General features: G+C 38.3%; 1 protein-coding gene across 1 annotated transcript in view; it reads left to right on the top strand.

The window, feature by feature from the left end:
• The first annotated feature begins 9959 nt into the window (after window positions 1–9959).
• Window positions 9960–24170, top strand: part of LOC138105161 (solute carrier family 12 member 7-like) — a 15018-nt gene continuing 807 nt past the window's right edge. Inside the window, exons 1-7 of the mRNA XM_069004842.1 lie at window positions 9960–10029; window positions 13966–14133; window positions 15519–15617; window positions 16271–16328; window positions 19587–19761; window positions 21584–21702; window positions 22369–22467. Coding sequence (XP_068860943.1) covers window positions 9960–10029; window positions 13966–14133; window positions 15519–15617; window positions 16271–16328; window positions 19587–19761; window positions 21584–21702; window positions 22369–22467 — 788 coding nt within the window. The remainder of the gene's footprint in view (window positions 10030–13965; window positions 14134–15518; window positions 15618–16270; window positions 16329–19586; window positions 19762–21583; window positions 21703–22368; window positions 22468–24170) is intronic.

Raw genomic sequence — 24170 nt, 5'->3', positions numbered from 1 at the left:
TTTTGCTCCTCACATGCATGCACCCAAATTTCTGCCAATGTTACCTAACAGCACAACCCAACACAATTTGGTGGGGAAAGGATTATTACCTTCTCACAGGTCCCATTACCACTGCCTGGCCCAAGAGTCATTACTGAGGGTTAACCAGAGAAAAAAGCCAAAAACCACCAAAAAGGGAAGCAAGAAAGTGAGCGAGGCTCTACATTTTCCTTTCCCTTTGTAGCATGTTGCAATGGGGTCTCCTGCAACATGCATTAGACAGCGAGGCCCGTGGAAAGAAATAGGGAGCGATTCTTGATAGAAGTTTCAGAGATCTTTATTCTCCAGCCACATGGCCGGGGGACTGCCGAAGAGCTGAGCAATCACAGGACAACCAGGGTCCTCCCTGGGCAGGGGAACACAAAATAACCAACGGGGAACAGGATTAGGGTACATGTGACCAGGAGACCCCATGCCTAGGCCATGCCTCTACCCCAGGGTCCCCTCTCCCAGGACCCCATGGCAGGGGGGAGGAACCCCAACAGTAGCGCTATTGACAAAGTCAAATAAATAAATGTTTGCCAGCTAAACTTAAGTTGCCTATCTTATGCTTTGCAGGCACATGTTATATTTACACCCAAACAGAAGCAATTTGACCAAGTTTTCCAAGAAAGTAAACAAAAATCTGATGAGTCCTCGATGCCCTGTTCTACAAGAAAACCCAGAGGGCAAGATCAAATCAGTTCTATTTTTAAAAAGTGACAGAAGAAGGAAGGGTGAGGGTGATTGCTCAGGGACAAAAGCAGGCCTATGAAACAGCAAAAGAACACTGTACAAAACCAAATGCACCTCTTTGAGAAGGTCTTGGCTTCATTTGAAGGCATCCACTTCAGGTTAAAGTGAGGTTAAAGTACTAATCTTTGTGGTAACAGGAAACCAAATTACACTCACCATTCAAAGCTGGAATACCAGGTTATATTTGAATGCCTGGAGACAGACAATAAAAAGAAAAGCAATGCTAATTTGAACTAGAGATACTAATAAATGAAATGTTTTGGAGGTCAGCAAAAACATGAAAAGAATGGCTCAGCTCATTTAAGGAAAGATGATCAGAGTAAGAATGGGCCTGAGTACATCTGATGTACACTGAGTACATCTACTCATCTTGTAGCTCCAGAGGACAAAAATTATCCACATTTTCTTATGAAAATACAAAAGAACAAGGTAGATTTAGATATCCTGATCAGAAACAATACATAGGTATGACTTTTAATCTTGGACAAGTCAGTAAATACTAGGGGTTCTTGGAATTATCAAGGGTTTTACTTCAGACCCTGAAATAAATTCAGTGATATTTTGAATGTCTCCACCAAAATTGTTGGGGTTTTGACACTGACTAGAAGCCAGGCACTCACAAAAAACTATCCACTTATTTTCCTCTGCTATAGCTGAGCAGAGGAGGGGAAATTAAAACAAAAACTTCATGAGTGAGATAAGGATTAGGGGAAAAACTAAGGCAAAACAGGTTCAAAACTCAAACAGTATAAAGAAGACTTATTGTTAACAGAATTAAAAGTAAAAAGTAATGAGAACTAAAATAAACCTTTAAAACACCTTTCCTTCCCAATCCCTCCCTCTTTCACACTGACTGTGCAAGGAGACAAAAACATGGGGTTTTGGTCAGTCTTTGTCACTTCCTAAAAATCTTCCTTCAGTACGCTTAAGGAAAGGAGTTTCCTTCTTCTGCTGTGCCGTGGGATCCTTCCCATGGGGATAGTTCTCTGTGAACTTCTCCAGCATGGTTTTAACATTCACGAATAGCAGCCCATCCGACCTGTTGTAACATGGCTCCCTCCCACGAACGGTGCAGTCTTCCCAATGCTGCACATCGTGGGTCATTTTAGTTCATGGGGTTTAGTCTTTTAAGGATAAGCTGTTCTAGTTTGGAAGCAAGGGCTCTCTATCTCTGGAAGAAAGGGTCTTCTCTCTCTCTTCGAGTTCCTCACTAGATTACAGCTTTTCAGCATCCACGTGCTCCAGCATGAGCACTTTTCCTCATGGGCTGAGCGTGGATCTCTGCATCCCCCCCCATGCACTTCATGAATTACAGGGAAATAATTTGTTGTATCATAGTCCTCACCACAGCTTGCAGAAGAATCTCAGCTCCTATGCCCGAAGCACTTCCTTCTCCTCCCTCCTTTCACTGACCTCGGTGCTGCCATGTTGGTTCTCCTCACATGTCCTCACTTTTCCTCTTCTCTGACTCAGAAGAAAATTTTTGTCCATAGGTAGTATTGTTCTCAAGTTTTATCAATTGAAAAGTTCTTATTGAGCTTCGCTATGCCAAAAAGGTTGATCTCGACTGTGTTCCATGTCGGGGAATTGTTTGCCATGTTTTTGTCGTTGGCCACGTGGTCCCTGCCGGCACCACATGGGTGGCCCTGGGCACGTTGCTCCTGCCCTCAGGAGGGCTTCGGCCTTGGGAGGGCCCCAGCCGTGCAGCCTCCCCTGGCCCCAGGAGGGCTCTGGCTGCACATTTTTGGCCATGCCACCCCAGCTGCACGGGCATTCCCAGTGCTGGTCACAGCACCTGCCCATTGTCAGAGCCTTCAGCGCTTGGCTCTGTGCCAGACATAGTAGAAGCTTTGAGCAGCTTTCTCCTGCCCACAAAAAACTAGACTGTTTTTTTAAACTAATACACTCAGGTTTTACCCTGCTTGATAAGAAGGAAGAAACTGAAGCTATAACGGTGATGGTAAAGTTCAGATAAAAGTGAGTAATAAAGAAAATTATATGGAGGGAATAGAAAGAAATAAAAACTTCCAAGCAAACAACTCTGAAGTATAGTCCAGATTCCAACCAGCTCAGAGCTGAGGAGAAATTCTTTCATCTCCTCCGCAGTTGATGTGCCATAGACTACAGAGCATTATTCATGTGGAAGTTAAATCCTTCAGAATCTCCAATAGATAAATCACTCAAACTCCACTTGAAAGATACTACTGTTCAATAAAGAAACAGTAAGACTGAATAGGATGTACAGAAAAGTTTGGTTTGTTACTGAAAATATGTTAGGCAGGCTCAAATTGAAAGAAAACTACCATGACATGGATAAGAAAGAGGATTTACAGTATCACATCATTGTAATAATAGCAGGCATCTTTAGGAATCTTTAAAAAATCCTGTGAGGTGGAAAAATGAATAGAGAGAAGAGGAGAAATAAAAGGAAAAAAACCATTAAAACCCCAAACTGCTTGGACTTGTACGATTAACATCAAAAAAGAAAAGCCACAAGAAAAACAATCTAGCTGTTTTACAAATGAGCAATTAAACACAGTAGAGTTCTCTTATTTGCCGTGGGATGGAAATAATTTTTGTGATGGCAAAGCCAGAGAATTCACTACCTTCTACATCACTAAAAAATCTTGATAATACTGAAAGAGTTAGCAGAATATATGAGGGGGTAGAAGCACAAGCCAAAAGGAAAGGACTTATAAGTTACAAATATTCATAAAATTACAGCTGAACGAAGCTTGTTACTAAATATGCAAAATAGTAAGGATAGGGGAGCAGCAAAAACAGCATTTCCATATTGATACTACAGGATTATAGTTTGTTGGCCTAAGTTTCCTTCCAGAAAGAAATCAGTTGATTCATAAAACATTCAAAATAATGCAGAAACTAAAAAAAATATTCAGTGCGATTTGAACAGATTTGTATTATATTGTGTAATATAGTGTATTTGTAAGTTATATGAGGAGTGGCTGAGGGAGGTAGGCTTCTCTAACATGGAGAAAAGGAGGCTCAGGAAGGTCTTTCTCATTCTATTCAACTACCTGGAAGACAGTTGTAGTGAGGTGGGGATTGGTCTCTTTTCCCCAGTAATAAGTAACAGGACAAGAGGAAATGGCCTTAAGTAGTACCAGAGGAAGTTTAGATAGAACATTAGGAAAAATTTCTTCACGGATAGGGTTATCAAGCATTTGAATGGGCTGTCCTGGGAGGTGGCTGAAGTTGAGGTACTGGAGGTATTTAAACAACATGTCGATATGGCACTTAGGGACGGTTTAGTGGTGGATGTGGCAGTGTTAGGTTAAAGGTCTTTTTCAATCTAAATTATTCTATAATCCTAAAACCAAATCACAATCAAAGCTAATCAGTCCAGTTGTATAATCATGAATCTTATCTACTGATGCCAAGTTTGGAAAGGCTGTGAATATATTCCACACTGATGCTCAAATGTTTTGCTAATTAACACTTGCACTCAACAAGAACCGGAAAACTCTTCAAATCTGTTTAAATAAAAAATTATTTCTTTTCCCACGTAACTTTAACCTTGAAAGTTGTCTTGGGGTGACTTTATGATGTTGTATCCCATATCTCTGCCCTATGCCCAGAAAATAATTTCGTGCCTTTCTATGCCTTTAAACTGAGCCTGAGAGGGGGAAGAGAAAAAAAAAATGAGCAAACTCTTCAAAGCAGTTTACAGTTTGTTTCAAGGACGCAGAGATAGAGACAGTTCTCTGTGTTCAGCTGCGGCAGCAGAGGGAGAGTGGAGGGAAGCACTCTGCTTGCTTTCAGAGCCAGTTTTCAGCCAGTTTTCAGCTACTTTTTCTCCAGAAAGAGAGACAGAGAGTTGAACTTTGCTTTCCTGGGACTTTGGTTTTTTTTCCCCTTCTTTTTTGGACTGTTTCAACATCAGAACACATCGGGACCTTTTCCACAGAAGTGGAGGCCCTAGAGGAGGGGGCCCCACCCTGTCCCAGCTTTGAGGAGGAAGAGAGAGTCTACCTATGGAAGGACTCTGAAATTTTCCCAGGTTTTTTTCTCCACAGTAAGAGGTTTTACTATTTAGCATTATTATCCTCTCTGGTGTGTTTGTTAAATAAATAGTTTTTATCTCTTTCACTTTCTTCGAGGAAAATTAGTTTTTTCCTGAGCCTGGTGGGGGGAGGGGTGGTTGTAACCTGCCTTCTCTCAGAGGATATATTTCCAAATTTGTCCAAACTGGCACACAAGTAAAACTGGTTGTAGAGAAACACAGAATGCAGTTACGAAAGTTCTTAACTAGTTAGAAACTGATAAGAAGCCACAGCCCAAAGATAGTACTTTCAGATTTTTCACAGAACATCTTGTCAAGTCAAAGTTCCTACCTCCCTTTCCCTCTCATTCTTTGATAGCTGCATCTGTTTTAGCATCTGAGATCGCTGTTCCATCATAAGTGTCTTCTCATACGTGAACGCAGAAATATCATTTTCAAACTGCAAAATAAATTGGCATTAGAAACACCAGAAGAAAAGTACTACTTGGAAGAACAACATTTAGACAGTGTATCTCATACCTGTATTCATTCAGTGGTCCTGGATGTTTTCATGGCAATAGAGTAATCCTAAGCATATAATTTATCAATCACTTCTGTCCTCATTCTTAAAACTTAATCTTCGAACAGCAATTTCATACAGTGACCTATCCTACTGTAACAATACTATTGTTGTTTTATCTAAATTTTAGGTACTTGGAACAGACTTTCCACTATTCTGTTCCAACTAGGCTGCCGAAGTGAGAGTTGAAAGCAGTTATTTAAACTGGGCCTGCATTGCCTCCCACCTAAGCATGTGTGTACACTTGTTTGCTTAAAAACTGTCCAGAGGCACAAATAACACATTATCCTTGCATCAGTGAGAAATGTCCATAAACAGAAGCCATTAGGAAAAAATTCTGAAATATATTCTCACATTGGCTCAAAACTAAAATGCAACACAAAAATCTACAGCAGTCACCTGTGTTGTCACTGACTTGTAAGGTATCTCTTATCCTCTGGAAGATTCCCAGAATTAAATATTACCCACAGCAGAAAAGAATAAATTGTATTTCTGTAGTGGTTTAACACTAGCCAGCAACCAAGGCTCATGCAGACTCTCACTCACTCCCTCACAAGTGGATTTGGGAGAGAATCAGAGGGATAAAAGCTAGAGAACTCATTAGTTGAGATAAAGACAGTTTAATAGGAAAAGCAAAAACTGTGCACACAAGCAAAGCAAAACAAGGAATTAATTCAATGCTTCCCGTGGGCAGGTCCCCATCATGCATAATGGTTACTTGGGAAGACAAACTGCATCACTGCAAACATTCCCCCCTTCCTCCCTCTTCTCCCCACCTTATATATTGAGCATGATGTCATATGGTCTGGAATATCCCTTTAGTCAGTTTGGATCATCTGTCCCAACAGTGTCTCCTCCCAACCTCCCCTAACTTCCTTGTCAGTGTGGCAGTACAAAAAGAAGAAAAGATCTTGGCTCTGTGTAATCCCTGCTCAACAATAACAAAAACATCTCTATATTACCAACCCTGACATTTAATCAAGAACAAATCCAAAACACAGCCCCATACCAGCCACCATGAAAAAAATTAACTCTACCCCAGCTGAAACCAGCACAACTTTCTATACTGTCTTCTGCTCAAAATCCAACCAAGGCTGAGCCTTTTTATGGCACTCTGTGTTCATTCAACTGTACATGCCACAGCTTTTTAGACTTTCATATTTAGTAGTCTAAGCAAAGAATAGTAAATCTTTCACATGTAAATTTTTCCTAAGTAATTAAAACAATTCCTAAAATTGTTTTATGATTGATTAGCATGATAAATCTTTTTAATAAGTTCTGGTGATTCTAGAAACTAGTGGTGGTAGAAGTTTTGAACCAGTTTACTCATCTTCATCCCACTTCAGAATGAGCAGAAGTTTTGGTTGGTTTTTTTTTTCCATGCGCCTTACTTTGGGCATTATGCTAGTCACCTTTTAGTGCTGGAAATTACATCCTTAGTTTCCAAAAAAAGTGGACCTAGACAGAGTATAGCTTTAGTCCTTTCCTCTTAAACAGTTTATGACCCACATTTAGAAAAGGAAAAAAGTTACAAAATTCATTTTGTCACTACCTTGACTTGTGAAACTGTAGCTATACTGTCTTGCTGTTCAGTGCTGGCTGAGGCTGGTGATGCCAAAAACAACTCTCATTTGAGACTAGGAATTCCTTATTCCAGAGAGGTATTCTTCCAGCAGTTAGAGACATGGACAAGTTCATCCTGTCCCATACCATCTGTCATAGCTTATTAGATTAAGCACATTCAGCCTTCCATTTCACTGCTTGCTAAAAAGTCAAGCTTTTTCCTTCCTGAATGAACCAGCTCTATGGACTAGTCCTCATAAATAAAGTAAGAATTAACACATCAAACATCTCAAACTCTGCTTGACAAACCCATTAAACTCACCACCATGTACACTAGCATTGTAACACGGTAAGACAACGATGCTTATCTTCTTGTTCTCTGTGGGTCTGGAATCTTTCAATTTCTGTATTTGGGCTAATGTCTCTTTATTTGAAAAAAGCTAAATCTGTTTTCCCAAGTTTAGTCCCAGTATCACCTTAAAAATATTTAGTAACAAACCATTTCAACAACTTCCACTTGAGCATTCAGTCTAAGATGGTATAAGAACATCTGAAGATCCTTCTTCATTTGAATACTATTATCATCCATTTGAGCGACGGTGAAGATACGCATTTTACATTTTCTCCAAACCTACCAAAAAGATACATTATAACAGTTTGTAACACGGTGATTGCTACTACCATGCATAATTTGAACAACGTGAAGGAGTATTGAATTAGATATGCTTAGAACCATTCAGTGCTAGAAAACTAAATCCCAGCCATTTTCTGTTGTCCTTGCCTTGTGCTGTCGAAGGAGAAAAGGCAGCAACATCAGCATACCACCATCATGAACAATCCACCACACATCTGTATTTCCTTCAGTAAAACGTTCTTGATTTGTTGGAAATAAGTCAATGTTTTTAGCCACCAAAAGTGCTTGTTGAGCTGCAGTTGTTTCTCGTACAGTATCTGTAAGGGAAAACAAGACATTTAATCAAGAACTCCTAGTTTTCATTTACAGATTTTGCTTTTGTTTATAATTCAAAAGTTTCAACCCTCCCAGATTTTGCTGAGGCAAAAGAGGAATATCCTAGGTGTCTTGGCAAAAGACCTGGGTGTCTTGGTTCCAGCGGTTATTCTACACCACTTCATGCCATTGCTGGAAGCAAGGGGGAGTATTTTCCCAAGAGAAGGGGTTCCTTCTGGTCAAATAAACATGGTGCTGATTCCAAGGTGGAGGGAGTGGTTGGGTGGCACCAGTTCCAAGGCAAAGGGAGTGGTTGTGTGTCGGGGTCTCCTCCCCCCGCCATGTAGCCCTAAGGGGAGACACGGGGGTTCCCTGCCCCTGGTCAGCCTCGTTCCCCATTGGTTGGTTTGTGTTTCCTGCGCGGGCAAGGACCCTTGGTCCCGTGACTGTAACAGTTCCTCGGCAGAGCCCGGCCATGCGGCTGGGGAAATAAACATCTCTCTGAAACATCTATCAAGAATCCGTCTATATATATTTCTTTTCCACAGGACTCCTGGTTTGATATAGGCGTGTTACAGTATCCCCACTGTAACAGTTGTGGTGGCATGGCTGCAATCAGGTGGAGCTCCATGGTGAGCATTTTTGCATGTGCATCATTCTCTCTTTCGTATGCTTTTTGTTATTAACATTGTTGCTGTATCCAGTATCTTGTTCTTAACCTCTTATCTTTACCTTTTGTGCCTCCAATTCTCCTCTCCAACCAGCCACAGGGGAAGAGGAAAAGTGAGCGAGTGGCAGCATGGTTTGGAGTGTGTTAGTGGGAACACTTAACTGGGGAGTACTATTCCTAAACCACAGAAGTCTTTATTTGGTATCTGAGGTAAGGCACAATGGGTTGAGATAACAACAGACTGCCCAGAGCGGGTTGGAAACAAATTTGATCCAGGCATTTTTTATTTTAGGTATAGAGCCACTGGTCACAGTGTTGCATGGTCAGTTTATGTGGGAGTCTTACCTAAGCCTGTATATATTCCTGTGTGCACTCCTCATGATATTTTTCAGAGTAGCAAGAGGGATCAGGATTTCTTTGCTGATGTACCCTGGGATGTCAATTTATGACATGATAACGTCAAGGGTCATTTGGGATGTATCTTGAATGTTGCTCTCCGACTCTTAACCTTGAGCACTACCTTTGCATGTTTATTAATCATACACACTCTGTGGGGAGATCAGGGGAGGATGATTTTCCCCAGCTTTTCACCCCCTTTTCCTGGCCTTTTCCACGCCCTTCAGCCTGTTACATTTTGAGAATCTGAATTCTGTTTAGATGTTAAGGAAATAATATTTTTGGTGGTAAGCCTGCCATGTGTCCTCAGTCTACACCATGTTTAGAGTGAAGGAGTTTTCTAGGGACGTTATTCAGAGATCTGCCCCAAGGGTCATGAGTGACATGGAAGGTGGGAGAAAATGGGCCAGCTTTTGAAGGATTATTGTGCTCCAATGGTTTGGAACGTCACTCCTGAACAACTACAGGACCCTGGTAAAGTGACAGAATACTTGAAGGAAAAATGCTGCAGCAATTCCAGGGAGGTGTGAAGTTTTGCAGCGTGCTGGGCCCTGGCTACTATTTACTGTGCATTCCTTGATACTAGAAAGCAGTCTCAGGGGGAAGAGGAGGAAAGCAGACTGACAGGCACTGTAGCCACTCAAACTGCAGCTGAACCAGAGGAACAACCTGTGCCAGTAGCAGTTGCCCCTATATAGAAAAAGAAATCCAAGACAAAATCAGTTCACTTAGTGAGGTATGAAGAGGAAGGCAGGCCCTCACAAGAGGAGGAACAGGCAGGACCAGAGATAATCACCCAATCCCTATCTCCAGGTGAGCTGTGAGATCTGCAAAAAAAATTTCAGCCACCAGTTGGGTGAGCCCCTAGTGACTTAGCTGCTCTGATGCTGGGATATTGCTGCTGATGTGCAACTACATGGTAGTGAAGCCAAGCAACTGGGATCCCAGACTTGGGATGCCAGCACTGGCAAGGGGATTGGGAAGAAGACAGAAACGCAGCCTCTGGAGGCAACTGCTGTCAAGCATGAAGGAAAGGTATTTTCACAAGGATGACCTAGCACTGCGCCCAAGCAGGTGGACCACCATGGAGAAAGGTATCCAGTACCTGAGAGAATTAGCTGTGCTGAAGGTAATCCATAGGGATTCAAATAACAAACAGTCCCCTGTAGATCCAGATGAGGCTCATTGTACACAATCCACATGGCAGAAATTTGTACAGTGTATGCCATCATTGTATGCCAACTCATTGGCACTGATGTCAATGAAAGGAGAACAAACAGTGCTTCAGGCAGATATCTGACTCCAACAACATGAAGATCATCTGAAAAAGGGCTACTGGCATTATAACTGGATATTATAAAGGGATTCAAGCTTCTTCAGAAGTGATTGGCACTAAAGTACAGCTCCTCCTGGCATCCTGAATGCCAGTGCTGGACTAGATATTCAAAGGGAGAATCCTTTCCATACATCATGCCACTGACGTTACATGGAGTAAGTGGGTCACGCTGATCACACAGCAAGCTTGAAGAGGAAACCCCAATTACACAGGGATCTTGGAAGTCATCACAAACTAGTCCAAAGTTGAAAATTTCATACTAACATCAGAGGAGGAAAAGATGACACCTGCTGAGGAGGCCCCACCATATAATCAGCTACTGGAAAATGAAAGGTGTTATGTTCTCTTTACTGATAGTCCCTGTCATATTGTAGGAATACATGGAAAATGGAAAGCTGCTCCATGGAGTCCTATGTGCTGAGTCACAGAAGCTATTGAGGGACAAGGTGGATCAAATCAGGTTGTGGAGCTGAATGCCATCCAGCTGGCTTTAAGTAAATGCTCTGTAGCAGTGGCTAGAACTATAGAAAATGACCTACTGGCAGCACAGAGGCAAAGCCACCGGGTCTGCTGAATTGTGCTAAGACATCGCTGCCTGGGTAGAGAAGGTGGCTGTAAAAGCATGCTGTGTAGATGCATACACACCCCAAAGTCATGCTATCAAACAACATCGCAACAACAGACAAGTGCATTGGGCAGCCAAGAATGAAGTCTCTCAGGTGGATGTGGACTGGCAACATAGGCTGAATTATTTCTGGCTCAGTGGGCCCATGGTATCTTAGGTCATCAGGAAAGAGATGCAAGATACTGATGGGCCTGTGATTGAGAAGTGGACTTAACCACGGACAATAAGTATGGACTACTATAGATACACCAGTCGTGAGCTCCTGATGCAGCTTGCAACCAGCCCTCCTGCCCTGGAAGACACCTAGGACAGATAGAACCCACAGTCATGGACTAAATGAACTCAAGAGACATCTTGGAGGAATGGATATTTTATTCATTACTTTTACCTGTTACTTTCTGTCTTTGAACTGTTTTTTTTTTATCCATGTGAGGACATTTCCTCTTATCCAATGTCTGCTATAGATTCCTTGGGTGAGCAATATTTTAAAAACATGGGAAATACAGATGGACTGATCTAAGTGGATTGCCTTAATTTATGTTTCCCTCAAAGAATTGGAATAGTTCTGACAGTTTTCTTTTACAAAAACTGAGTTGAGGCTTCCCCAGTTTTTCAAAACTCAAGAAAAACTGTGAATAACTACTATGTTTTGTCAGAACCCAAAGATAATTCCTATGTTTATTGCCTCTATCAACTGCTATTGTTGCTGTTGACTGTTCCTGTGCAGGTGCTACTCATGAGTCTTTAATTTCTACGTCTCCCTGAAACACTTTTAAATGAAAGAAATGGCTTTCTGTTTGTCCTTGGGTATCAATATTATTTCGCCTCAACCTCAGGTCTTTCAGTGTTCTTGGAGATTTTGGGCTGAGTACTGCTTTCCCTGCTTTTGGAAGTGCGTGCTCTGCTCCCGTTCGCTGATTAACATTTCTCTGAACAAGAACTACTTTGTAACAATTTCACTAACCTAATTACACCAAATGCTAAAACTAGGTGTTCTACTTGCTGAGTGTGAGCACACATTCTGATACCTAGTGTTCGCTTGAGCTCAAGTGGCACAGATTTCTCAAGGAGAGTTTTCTTCCAGTTGATATATGTTCTACATTGTGTGAAGACTTTGGAGCTGCAGGCTTTGCAAATTAAAGTTTCTTGAGCTGTGGCTGGGAGTATTCAGATGCCGTGACTGCATGTCTTAGGAAGTGTGATAAGTCCACACCATTTATTGGGCACTCATATACAATAAGTATTCATCTCTTATATACCTTCTGTGAATGTTGTCCTAACAATAACAAATCATTCTGCGAGTGACTGACTAAATACTCCTGTAACTCTAACAAAAATGATACAATTCTGCAACTAGGTTTAATCAACGTTGTTCTGCTTCATGGTAGCATGTTGGTCTGATACATTGTACCAGTTCTTGTGTATGTATCCTCAATGTTGCTAGAGGAGCCTTCGCAATCAAGGAATGGTCCTAGAAGGGACAAATGTCTGGACTTTTCTGGAAAGTTATTCTTTTTTCTCACCCCAACTTTCAAGTCCACTTGAATTATCACTTTTGGGAAAATGAGCATAGGAAAGCTCTGTGTGACATGCTGTGAAATAGGAAAGTGATTTCTATTTAACAAAATATCTAAGCCAATTTTATCCACTTGTGCTGGCATGCACAGTTCCACAATTAAGTTGTATGCATCGCAGTGCTCAAGTCACTGTCACTCCATATGTCATGCTGAATAAAGGACACAAGCTGTTGAGTGCTCATTAAGAGATTAAGTGCTCTTGATTGGCAGTTACAAACTAATTTTGGACTTTCTTCTTATGTTTCACAGGGGGTAGGTAGATGCTAATTTGGAGATCTAGTCTTATTTTACGTCACTTCTCAAATTCCTGAAATTTAAAATTCTCTTGTTTCATTAACTCTTCTTAGGCTTCAGTTTTATCTCTAGATCAGTCTGTTACTCTTCTTCATTTGATTGAATACACATAGCATTCTTTACCAAATGATACTTACTTTTAATCTTTGATCTGCTTTCTCTTCTGCTTCTCATGCACATTTCCATATATGCTTACCGATTGTAAGATTTTTGTTAAAAATCTGGGTATGAGTACCCTATCTTTGGCCACTAATGGTTCAAAGTCCATCTTCTATTTTACTCAAGGTTACTTCTTGCTATTATAAAAACTTAAAATATTGTACTTGAATTCCCTAAAGTTATTCAGGATGTCTGAAAATTGGCTATTTGATCATGCTGGCAGTCCATGGGAATTGTTTATTTCCTGTAAAATCCTTTGCCTTCTTGACAGGGCAGGAGAGTATCCACTTTGTTTCCTCACATATGATAGGACAACTTATCTCATTTTCAAATAAGAATCAGTGTGGGCTGTTCTCACAATCTTATCAAGGTACAGAACCAGTGTTTCCATAAATGTAAGCTCTCAAAAGTTTCTGGCTTTTTGACCTATCAGTCTTCAAACAAATATGCTTAGTTTGCTGGGGAATTTGAGCCATATTCTGCTGGGGGTTTTTTTGCTTATCAGTGATCTTCTGAAGTCTGGTTACCCTGCTTTTGTCAACATGTGGAAATCTTTAGCCATGAACAGCTGAATCCTGAACTGTTATCCAGGATTATTCTGTACAGCAGGTCTCAAAGAACTCAAGTTACTGTTAAGTAGGATTTCTTTTTCATATTGCTCCTCAAAACACAAGAACAAGAAGTATTAGTATATACTGAGATTCCTGGAACCTGGAAGTAAGTTTCCTTATTTTTTCACAATAGTACATCTGTGTGCCTGCGCAATGGAAATGTATGTTCTACAAATATATTAGAATTTAATTCTATATTTTCCTTTAAAGGAGGAGAAAATTTTGCAGGACGCATCTCACACTACTGCATTTTTACTGGCATGGACTGGAATGCCCACCAGTTACTATTGGTATTAATCATACTGGGAAATGTAATGATTTTTGTGTAAGAAAAAGGCATCTGATTCCTAGGATTATTGCATTCTCACTAGTCGATATCCTGAAACAGAGAGATGACACTGATTTTTGTTTTTTCCTCGACCTTGTAGATAATCTCTGGAGTGCCTATTCAGAAAAAGGATCAATAGTTGAGAAAAAAGATCAGCCATCAGTTGCTGGATCAGAAGAGTCAAAAATGGGTGGACTTCCTTATGTTTTTACAGACATCATGACCTACTTCACAATGCTTGTAGGGATTTATTTCCCATCTGTGACAGGTAGATACAATTATTTTTCTTGCCTGAGAATGTGTACTTATACCTGGAAAAAAAAATTTCATGTGAAAATTTTTCATTTTCACCAATCTTATTGGTGACTCATTCTGTTGCTAGTTTCTGTGTCCAAGTTTATATACCTAAAACCTTCTGGTGCTAGGGAGACACGGGTCATGGCTGATGACTTTTGGAGGTTATAGGACTTAAACAGGAAATCTGTTTAAGGGCCATTTCTATGTCTGAAAAGAAGGCAAAATCCTTATGGGTTACTAAATGCTTATTCAAAATAAGATGCATACCTTTATAATACTTTAATCTTCAAAGGCATGAGAACAGTTTAATATTCAAATGATTCTGCAGGTATTCAAGCTGCCTGGTTAACTGCCTGGGCTTTGTTTAAATGTCCAATATTTTTTTGCTACACTAACTGTGTAGACTTTTTTGTCAAGCTTAAACTAGTTGTATTTCATTTTCCTCAGCTCACGCTTGACTGAAACAGCCAGACATGTTTTTCTTCTCAAGTCCCAGCTGAAGTAATATCAAGTAACAGAACAGAACTCCAATAAGAAGCTGCAGCACTGTTTGCTAGTATTATCAAGTGGAAGTGTCCCTTTGTATTCATTGTTTGAACCCCACTGCTCCCATTTCTTTACTTCAGATGCTTACCAACATTTCATCATATCTGAACCCATGGTTAATGTTTCATTCCATGGAGTTTGACAGTGTTTTTGCACTGGAGCATCTTGACATTAGCTTCTATGTTTTTGCTTCCAGTGGTCAGGTCAGTTCTAGGAGAGATGGCAGAAATAGTTATTGTATGGGTTTCTTTCCCTCCTATGACAGTATGTTCTACAAAGTACTTCTGTTCTCTTTTTAGATTCACATACATGTGTACATGTGATTTTTCTAACCATTCTTTTTCTTGCCTGCTCTTTTCTTTTTTGCTTCTAAGCTTTTTTTTGTTAGTTTATTGATTTGCTTGCATATGCTATTTTGATGGTCTGTTTAGTAGAAAGTCAGTGCCTTAGGTCACACTGGCTAAAATTGCTAAATCCCTATTAATTTATAACATCCATCCCCAGTATTTTGCTACTCCTTCATTTCAAGAATTATTCTGAGGTTATGCTTGAAAAATATTTTTTTTTAATCTGTCTTTTTACTAACCTTTATAGGATTTGCTTATTCAAGTGGGTAGTAACACAGATTTCTGAATAAAATGAAGCTATAAATTGACTATTTGTGAAGGATTATATTATACTTTTGTAGCCTGCTCCATTGGTAATCCCTGAGTTAAATTTGGCTTAAAATTAGATGTTCATATTCTATTAGTTAGTAACAGGGAGTTATTGCTAATTGTTTTTATGACATAAATTTTGTCTCTTTTTAAGGTATTATGGCAGGTTCAAACAGATCTGGAGATCTAAAGGATGCTCAGAAATCTATTCCTACTGGAACGATTTTGGCTATTTCAACTACATCTTTTATTTGTATCCTTTTTTCTAGTCTACATTTTGTAGGTGCAACAGAATTTTTACCGGAAAGTCGTTAGAGTTCCCTGAGTATAAAATGAATGAAATCTAAACTGAAAAGAAATATTTTATATTTGTCTAAAATATCAGTATTATTTATAAATATTATTAAAATATGTCAAAATTTATTAACAAATATATGTATTCTATATTCTACTAGTGCTTCAAATTCCAATATATAATTGATGGTTTTAGTCAAGCGATCCAACAGTTTTTAGCATTATGTTTCAGTTGGCAGGTGGTTGTTATACTCAGTATAACCAGATCTTAAACCAAACAACCAGCAATTGAAATTGTCGGTCCTTCAAAAACCTAATGTACACAAGTACTTGCTTATTTGTATGAGAAAATACCTGTTCTGTTGCATGATATATGAACTGGCTACTTCCAATACTTCACAAATCGCTATGAGTCGAATACAGTCATGAAGAACATAAACTAAAAAATTGTAGCATGGAAGAACGAAAAAAAACAAACAAAAAGCAACCAGGAAATGCACACACATACTTTCATTGTTGTGGATGTTTTCATTTCATACCTAGGTGAAAAGTGGTGGGGTTTTTTCTATGTGATTTTTTTAGAGAGTAATCTTCCTTCAGTCTCAGTAACAGATCTCTCCTGTATAGTGTTGTTTGGTGCCTGTATAGAAGGTGTGATATTAAGAGATAAGTAAGTCGTATTCAACTTCTAATATTACAGGGAGTATAATCATAAGTTACATTAATAGGACTTATTAATGGCTCTTCTGTGAAATATGCATATGGTATATATTTATTTTGCTTAGGTTAAAACTGGAGGGAAAGCTTGTCTGTTAAACTGAGATGGCTGCAAAAACTGGTCAGGTTACCAGACTGTATGCCTTCAAGAAGCAGAAGCAGAACCTAAGATAAATGTTTGAAGTTGAACCAGCCTAATAAAATGTCCTTGACAAAGAAACTCATAATTAGTATTTGCAGAACTGATGCATGGGGATAAGGGGATATTACTTTGGGAGAAGTAATAGGCTTTTGAAGACCAATTAAAAAATTTGGGAGTTATGTGACAAGGGGACTTTATAAGACTGCAGTGCACCATCATGATTTCCTCTAGACATATGACTATTTTTTGTTTTAAAATCTCAGTTGTACATCAGGAGTCATCTTGATTTTCAAGCATGTAATTGCCTGACAAATTTAAGGCATAATATGAAGGATGAAGGGAATAAATGTGATGGATATGAGCATGAAGAAAATCTCCAGATTTTTATCAATTTCTCCATTAGGAGAAGTTGGTTAAGATGAAATTTTTGTCAGGTTTCACATTTGTTTTCTTGCTGGTGTCTGGTTCTCTTTTCTACTGAGGCCCAGGTTTGCTTTTGGTTGTGGCAGTGGGGTATTGTTTAAAAGGTGGTGAAGTTGATGCTGAGACTACTTATTTCATTAGTCTAGAAGGAAAACCGGAAGTTAAAAGCTGGTTTCTAATCAAACTAATACAAGAAGCAGCAGGTTTCTTCCATGAAAGGCTTTTGACATTGTTTCTCACAGCATCCTCATAGGTAAACTCAAGAAGTGTGGAGAGTAAGGTGGATTGAGAAGTGGCTGACTGGCAAATCCCAGAGGGTCATGGTCAGTGGCAGAGTCTAGTTGGAGGCCTGTGTCCCCCAGGGTTCTATACTGGACCAGTAGTATGCCCTTGTGGCCAAGAAGACCAGTGTAATCCTGGGTTGCACTAGGAGGAAGAGCATTGCCAGCAGGTCGAGGGAGGTGATCCTGCCCCTCTACTCAGCCCTGGTGAGGCAGTATTTGGATTGCTGTGTCCATTTCTGGGCTCCTCAGTACATGAGAGACATGGAGTCCCTGGAGGTCCAGTGGAGGGCTATGAAGATGATAAAGGAATTGGAGCATCTCTCTTACGAGGAAAGGCTGAGGGAACTGGGCCTGTTCAGCCTTACGAAGACACAACTGAGAGGGGACCTCATCAATGTATTTAAGTAAGTAAAGGAGGGGTGCCAAGAAGATGGACCTGGGCTCTTGTCAGTGATGCCAGCCAACAGGACAAGAAGCAATGGGCAGAAACTGATGCACAGGAAGTTCCACGTGAATACAAGGATGAACTTCTTTACTGTGCGGGTGACTGAGCACTGAAACAGATTGTCCAGAGAGCTTGTGGAGTCTCCCTCATTGGAGATATTACAGAACTATCTGGATGCAATCCCATGCAATGTGCTCTGGCATAACTCTGCTTGAGCAGAGAGGTTGGATCAGGTGACCCACTGTGGTCCCTTCCAACCTTACTCGTTCTTTGATTCTGTGATTTTCACTTTAAAATTATATTGCCGCATCAGTGAAAATACCTGGTAATTGTTTCTTCAAAGTAAATATAAAAGTCAAATCAAACTGCCTAGGAAATAGTAAATGAATTCTGAAATAAGAAATTAATGCAGAGCTAATATCTATAAACTCACATTTTTTAAATTTACAGGGCAGAGGGGAAGGGAATTTTCCAAGCTGTTATCTATCATTAGAGCAGGTTGCATAGCAGCAAGAGCCTTGAATCCATGAACTTTCATTTACATTGCTGCCAGTTTTTATGTGGCTGAAATCCATCAGAATAGTAAAGTGTATGGATTTTTAGTCTGGTTTAAAAACTGGGTTTTGAGGCTTTTTTCATTATGATTGTTATGTCTGCAATGGGAAAAAAGTAGGTTGTACATTTTTCTGTTTCTTACATCTCTTCAAGTTATTCCTATCCTGTGTTTAGTTAAAAAAACAGGCATTAGAATTTGAACAAAGAATAAATGTGTAGTTATATAAATCTTGATATAGAAGCACACTATGGGTTTTGTCCTATAATTTTGAGGAGTGTGATTTACATTTTCGTTTCCCCTCTGCTGAAAATATATGTAGTCATGCATCCAAACTTGGGCATAAGCAAGAATTTGAACACTGACTTATTTTATTCACTTTATTGCTGTGTTTCTTGACCCTATTTTAATAGCAGGTCTGAAAAGATAAAAAGCACTTAATTTTTCTTAGTTTTTATCTTTTTTCATTTCTGTAGACTTTTCCTTTTATTTTGGAAAACCTGAACTCATTGGAAAAACATAATAGTGAGATATATATATATATATATATATACGGTAGAGATAGCCTTAAAATAAATTTTGGCTGCTTACTAACAACAGTAAGATTGAACTACAAGAACCTTACTTGCTTTTAAAACAAAACTGTCAATTCGAAGGAGGGGTGAGCAAGGAATAACATTTTTGTAGTTTATTCAAGTCATGCCTAAATTAACATTAAGTTAAGTATCAAAAAAAATAGTGGCGGTAGTATTGGATGGGACACTCAGGACTGTGATGAAAGCACCTCTTCCTGACTTCTACCCACTTGTTTGCTGTAGTAAATTAAAAATTGCATCAGGTAGCAAAACAGCCAGAAGATGTGGAAAACTCAAAATCGTTGTGTCTAGTAATTTCTCTGTTTACTTGTTGTCTGTCAGTGTCACACTTTTAAAAGGAAGGGCTAATACTTTTTGTGAATCTCCTGCTTATGCCCCAGGGTATACTTGTATTACTAGTGGAACAGATTTCTGCCATCTAGTTCCTAGCTGTCACAAGAATCTGTAAGATACATATGTACATACTCCTGCTATTGCTGTTAATTCTGAAAAGTTTGCCAAGATATTTGGTAATTGCTACATAACTGCTTAGAGGCAGCACTTAATGTGAAGCAATTTTACTGTCTTTAAAACAGCACGGTAAAGAGAGATTGCTTGGTTGGGAAATCCTATAGTGTGTACTGTAACATAGTGTTTATTGTTAAAAAGTGCTGTTGTCCAAAAACATTGAAATGTGGGTGTTGAAACTATATTAAAAGTTATTTTAATGCTTACTGATTCTTTTTTGTTTTGTTTTAATTATTTTTGTTTCCCCTGTTCTTTCCTAAGGTTTGGAGAAGCAGTTAATGGAAATCTGGTGGTTGGTACACTGGCCTGGCCTTCTCCATGGGTTATTGTGATTGGTTCATTCTTTTCAACATGTGGCGCTGGTCTCCAGAGTCTCACTGGTGCACCCCGGCTGTTGCAGGCCATTGCAAGAGATGGCATTGTACCGTTTATTCAAGTGAGATTTCTTTTGTTCTTGTTGTTACAGTACTTCCAATGTGACTTCTATTTTGACAAAAAAATATGAGGCATTATTTCTGCTGTTCCTGTAGAATGTGAAGAAAAGATTTGGAACTCAGTTCTATTTGTGTAGAATAATAGATCAGGCTATTGTAGGACAAAGTTTGAGCTTCAGTACTTTTGTGCAGTGCAATTTAATTATGTTTGTTCTTACACATGAAAGTTAGTGGTTCCAAACTGAGAATATAGTATTCTATAAATGGAAATAAATGAACTAAGAAGCAACTAATAACTGAAATTCTAGACTCCACGCTGTGTTTACTGCTTGTATTTGTGAACAGTTATTTAATCTCACTATGGAAATGCATAATACTTCTCATATTATGGAGATATAAACCTACTTTTTATTCATTTTTGTAAGGTAAACGAAGTCAGCAAAGATATAACAGTAGAATTCTATCCCACTACTCCAAACATGAAGATTTGTTCCAACACCTCTGTGCATGTTTTAAGAAGAAATAAATCAGATTTTTCTCAAAGTAAGGGAGCTGGCAAACAGAAGATGATGAGAGAATTCTTGCTGGCTGCTTCTGCAAAACCTAAACAACAACACTTGAATTAAAAATTAGTAAATAAGGCTCGGAAAGATAATAGTGTCTGGAGAGTAAAGCTGTGATCTCTATGGTGAAGTTTGGAGTTTGAAAGCTTACCTCAAGACTTGCAAGAGTATCAGTATCTGTAATGGGAAGTAAATACACTAAGTATGCTAGGGTGGAGGGACTGAGTAGTGGTGGAGTTCGATTTGTCAACACAAAGGGGTTATAATGCAATAAGTTGTAAGTGCTGGGTAGTATAGAGAAAGAGAAACAAGAAAAATTTACTTTTGCCTGAAGAAAAAATTTGGTACAGAGAGGGTGACATTATAATTACATGTCTTCAGAGTTAGACTTGAAAGGAGTGAAGAATCAAAAGGAAAAGATTTGTGGTTTGGGAAGTGAGAGAAAGGGAATTGAAGAGAAGCAGTATATTTAAAGAGGGATTTGACACTTGAGGATGCACTTGCAGTTTTGGAGTGATATGGCTACTGCATGGACAATCAAGGAAATGAAAGGAGATTATTATAGAAGCAAGAGTATGACATATTTGAGGAAAAAAAACCAAAATACTTGAAACATGAGTAGAAAAAAGGGGGATTTTAATATAATGGTAGGAAAATTGATGGAGGACAGGAAGCTACAGAAGACAGTATGGAGAATGAATAAGGACTTAATTTCTGTAATTGAATGGAGAAATACAGAAGAGAATAAATACCACTGGAACTTCAGGCAAAGCATTTTGCTATCTGTCACCAGTATAGCTGGATAGAATTCTCCACAAAGGAAATTGCCACATGCAAAATGGTTTTGGGTAGGGCTCTGTGCAGGATCATAGTCTTATCCAAGTCCTCCTTATGTTATTATGTTGATAAGGACTGAATTGACACCTCATTTCTGTGTTACAAAAAATACTGTATTAACTTTTTACTGGGCATAAATTTCTTATCCATATGGTTTTTAATTTATTTAAGAATATTTCAACAACAGCTGCAATAGTACTTTAATGTTATGTAGTCATTGCTTACATTAGTAAGCATATTTAATATTGGAAATATGTGTTCTGCAATTTTAGTTTTGATTTTTCACAGTATAGATTGCATCATTTTCCTTTGTAACCAATGTCTACTTTTAGTTCCAGTTAGAACTAAGTAAGTTAGTTCATGATTTGTACCATGGCTCATAATTGTATAATGAACAGCTTTCCCTAATCTTGAATTGAAATAGATATTTGGTCATGGAAAAGCAAATGGAGAACCAACTTGGGCTCTGCTCCTCACTGCTGGTATTTGTGAAATAGGAATTTTGATAGCCTCATTGGACAGTGTAGCACCAATTCTTTCAATGTAAGTATGAGTGCGGTGTTTTGTGTTCTTAAGTTAAATAGTATTTTATTTTTAAATTAAGTAGGTAATTATTTTTCTTTTTGAAATAATACGTTAGACTTTGTTTTCTAGCAAATTGTATTTCTATTTGATCCCACAGATAATATAAAACAACAAAATGTTTTGGTTGAACTGATTTCTAGGCCCAAAAAATTTTTTCCATGACAGAGGTCTTGAATGCTAATAAAAGTATGTTCCACTTTTAAAAAAACTTGGATTTTCAAATAACAATTACTGCTATTTAAGTAAAGTGCATCTAACAGAGACAGAAAAAACAATTCAACATTTTAGAATATGAATAGAATTTTATTTTATTGACATTGTCCAGAACATGATACCATCTGAGCTACTATAGAAAGAGAAAATCAACTCTGTCCCAGCCAAAAATGATACACCATGATTGTCAGTTATTTGCTGCATTTGTTTCCAAAATACATGTGATACCATATTTTGAGGCCTAATATTCTATAAGTAATCTTAATGTATGTCTTGTGTTCTCTTGGCCACTGTAAACACAGTGCACAGGAAAATGGATCCATTTCTTCCCTTTTTTGGATTCTGTTTACATTTTAAAGCACATTTGTCTAGTACATTTCTTATTAGAAAATGCTCTTCCTTTCTTAACAGGTTTTTCCTTATGTGCTATATGTTTGTAAATCTGGCTTGCGCAGTTCAGACACTTTTGCGAACTCCCAACTGGAGACCTCGTTTCAAGTATTACCACTGGTAGGGAATATTTCTTCATTCAAAAGGGTTAAAACTAACTATACACCCTAAATTGTTGATTTTATTGCAATAATAAAACAAAATCTCCTTTCTGACCTAAATGAGTTAGAGCATAATTTTTTTTCATGTGTTTGGAATAGCACCATAGTAATAACATTAGCCACATGTTTTCATGATCAGTGTAGCTGGTTTGGAAAGGGGTTACAGGATGACATTTTATTCTGCTTATAAGCCAAGAGATCTTCTGTGTGAAAATGGGGATGAAAAACCATAAAATCTGAATTGTGTATATACTTAAGGAGAACTGGTAAAAGTGTTCAGGAAGGTTAGGACAATTTTGATTTTGGTTGTGCAAAAAAATATACAAACCCAAAACTTCTACAGAAAAAAAATCTCTTTCAATATACATCAGTTGGCTCATTGATTATGTGATGACTGGTTTTAAAATATGCTTTGGACATAGCATTTGGTAACTGAAGTCAACCTTTTAAAAAGTGAGTAAAGATCAATAACACAAAAGGTGAAAGTGTGGGGTTTTTGTCTAGTCTTTTTTAATTATGTTAAGAGTTTAAACATTTCAAACTAAGATTGGGAAACTGCTTTATTTTTTTTTTAACTGTATGTTAAAAGTACATAATTTAATTTAAAGTAATTCTATTGAGAAATTTTACTGCTAATATAACCTTAAATACTAGAGCATTTAGTAGATAAGCTGCTGTGATTTTAGGATGTAAGAGCTGCTTATGATTTTTCCTTTCAAAGAGTTGAGTGAAAATGGAATGTTGCAGTTTTAGCTTTGAAAAAACTTGTTGAATCTGCTCCGTAGTTACATACTAGTTTGACACCTAACCCTCCAGATACATGCATTTGGCAACAATTCATTTTTATATTTTTCTCAGAGACATCCGTGAGGCAGCTGATTCACTGTGTGACTACTTCTAGCCAAAGCAGGTGTTGGAATGTTCAGCTGCAATTGGGATGGCATTTTGTTTTTTGAGCGAAAGTAGAGTCTTAGGTTAATTCAGACATAAAAGAGCGGCTATTATTTATTTAGACTAACTACAAGACTGCTGTGCTCAGAACTGGTAGAAAGCATTCCCTTAGTTTAAAATTTAACTCAATGTACTAAAGAAGCAAACTAAAGGTACCAAACCAAACTTGGGTCTATTGACACTCTGTCGATATAGTCAAAGCTAACTCTAATTTGGAAATTGGGTGAAAATGAATTTGGGAGGTTGTATGTGACTAAAAGTATACACAAAACTGTCCATTTTGAAATTATTTACATCTATACTTGATAATAAGTGTGGGCAAACCAGGCATACAGACTTAAGTCTGGCAATACTTCTGTAATTTTTTCAGCTTAGTCATTCTTTCTTTATAACTTTTAGAAGACTGTTTTCTGTATTCTACTGACTTGTGTTATTGCTGGAGAGACAGACCACAACAGAAGTGAGGAATAGAATTGATGAGTCAAATTGAATTTAAACTAATCAACTATTTTGGTGGAAGTAACAAAGTTGTTTATTACTGTTAGAATTTTTTTAGCATAAATTCAAATCAACAGTAATAAGTGATAATATGTTTTGAAACAGACCTTACTTGGAGGTATTGATAAAGTTTCAACACTGACAAATGTAATAAATATATTATTATATCTAATTCAGATGTATTATTTATGTCACACAAAGGTTCGGAATGCA

Source organism: Aphelocoma coerulescens, chromosome 2 (assembly GCF_041296385.1).
Source record: "Aphelocoma coerulescens isolate FSJ_1873_10779 chromosome 2, UR_Acoe_1.0, whole genome shotgun sequence".
NCBI classification, from domain to species: Eukaryota; Metazoa; Chordata; class Aves; order Passeriformes; family Corvidae; genus Aphelocoma; species Aphelocoma coerulescens.
This window is presented reverse-complemented; position numbering and strand designations above follow the sequence as displayed.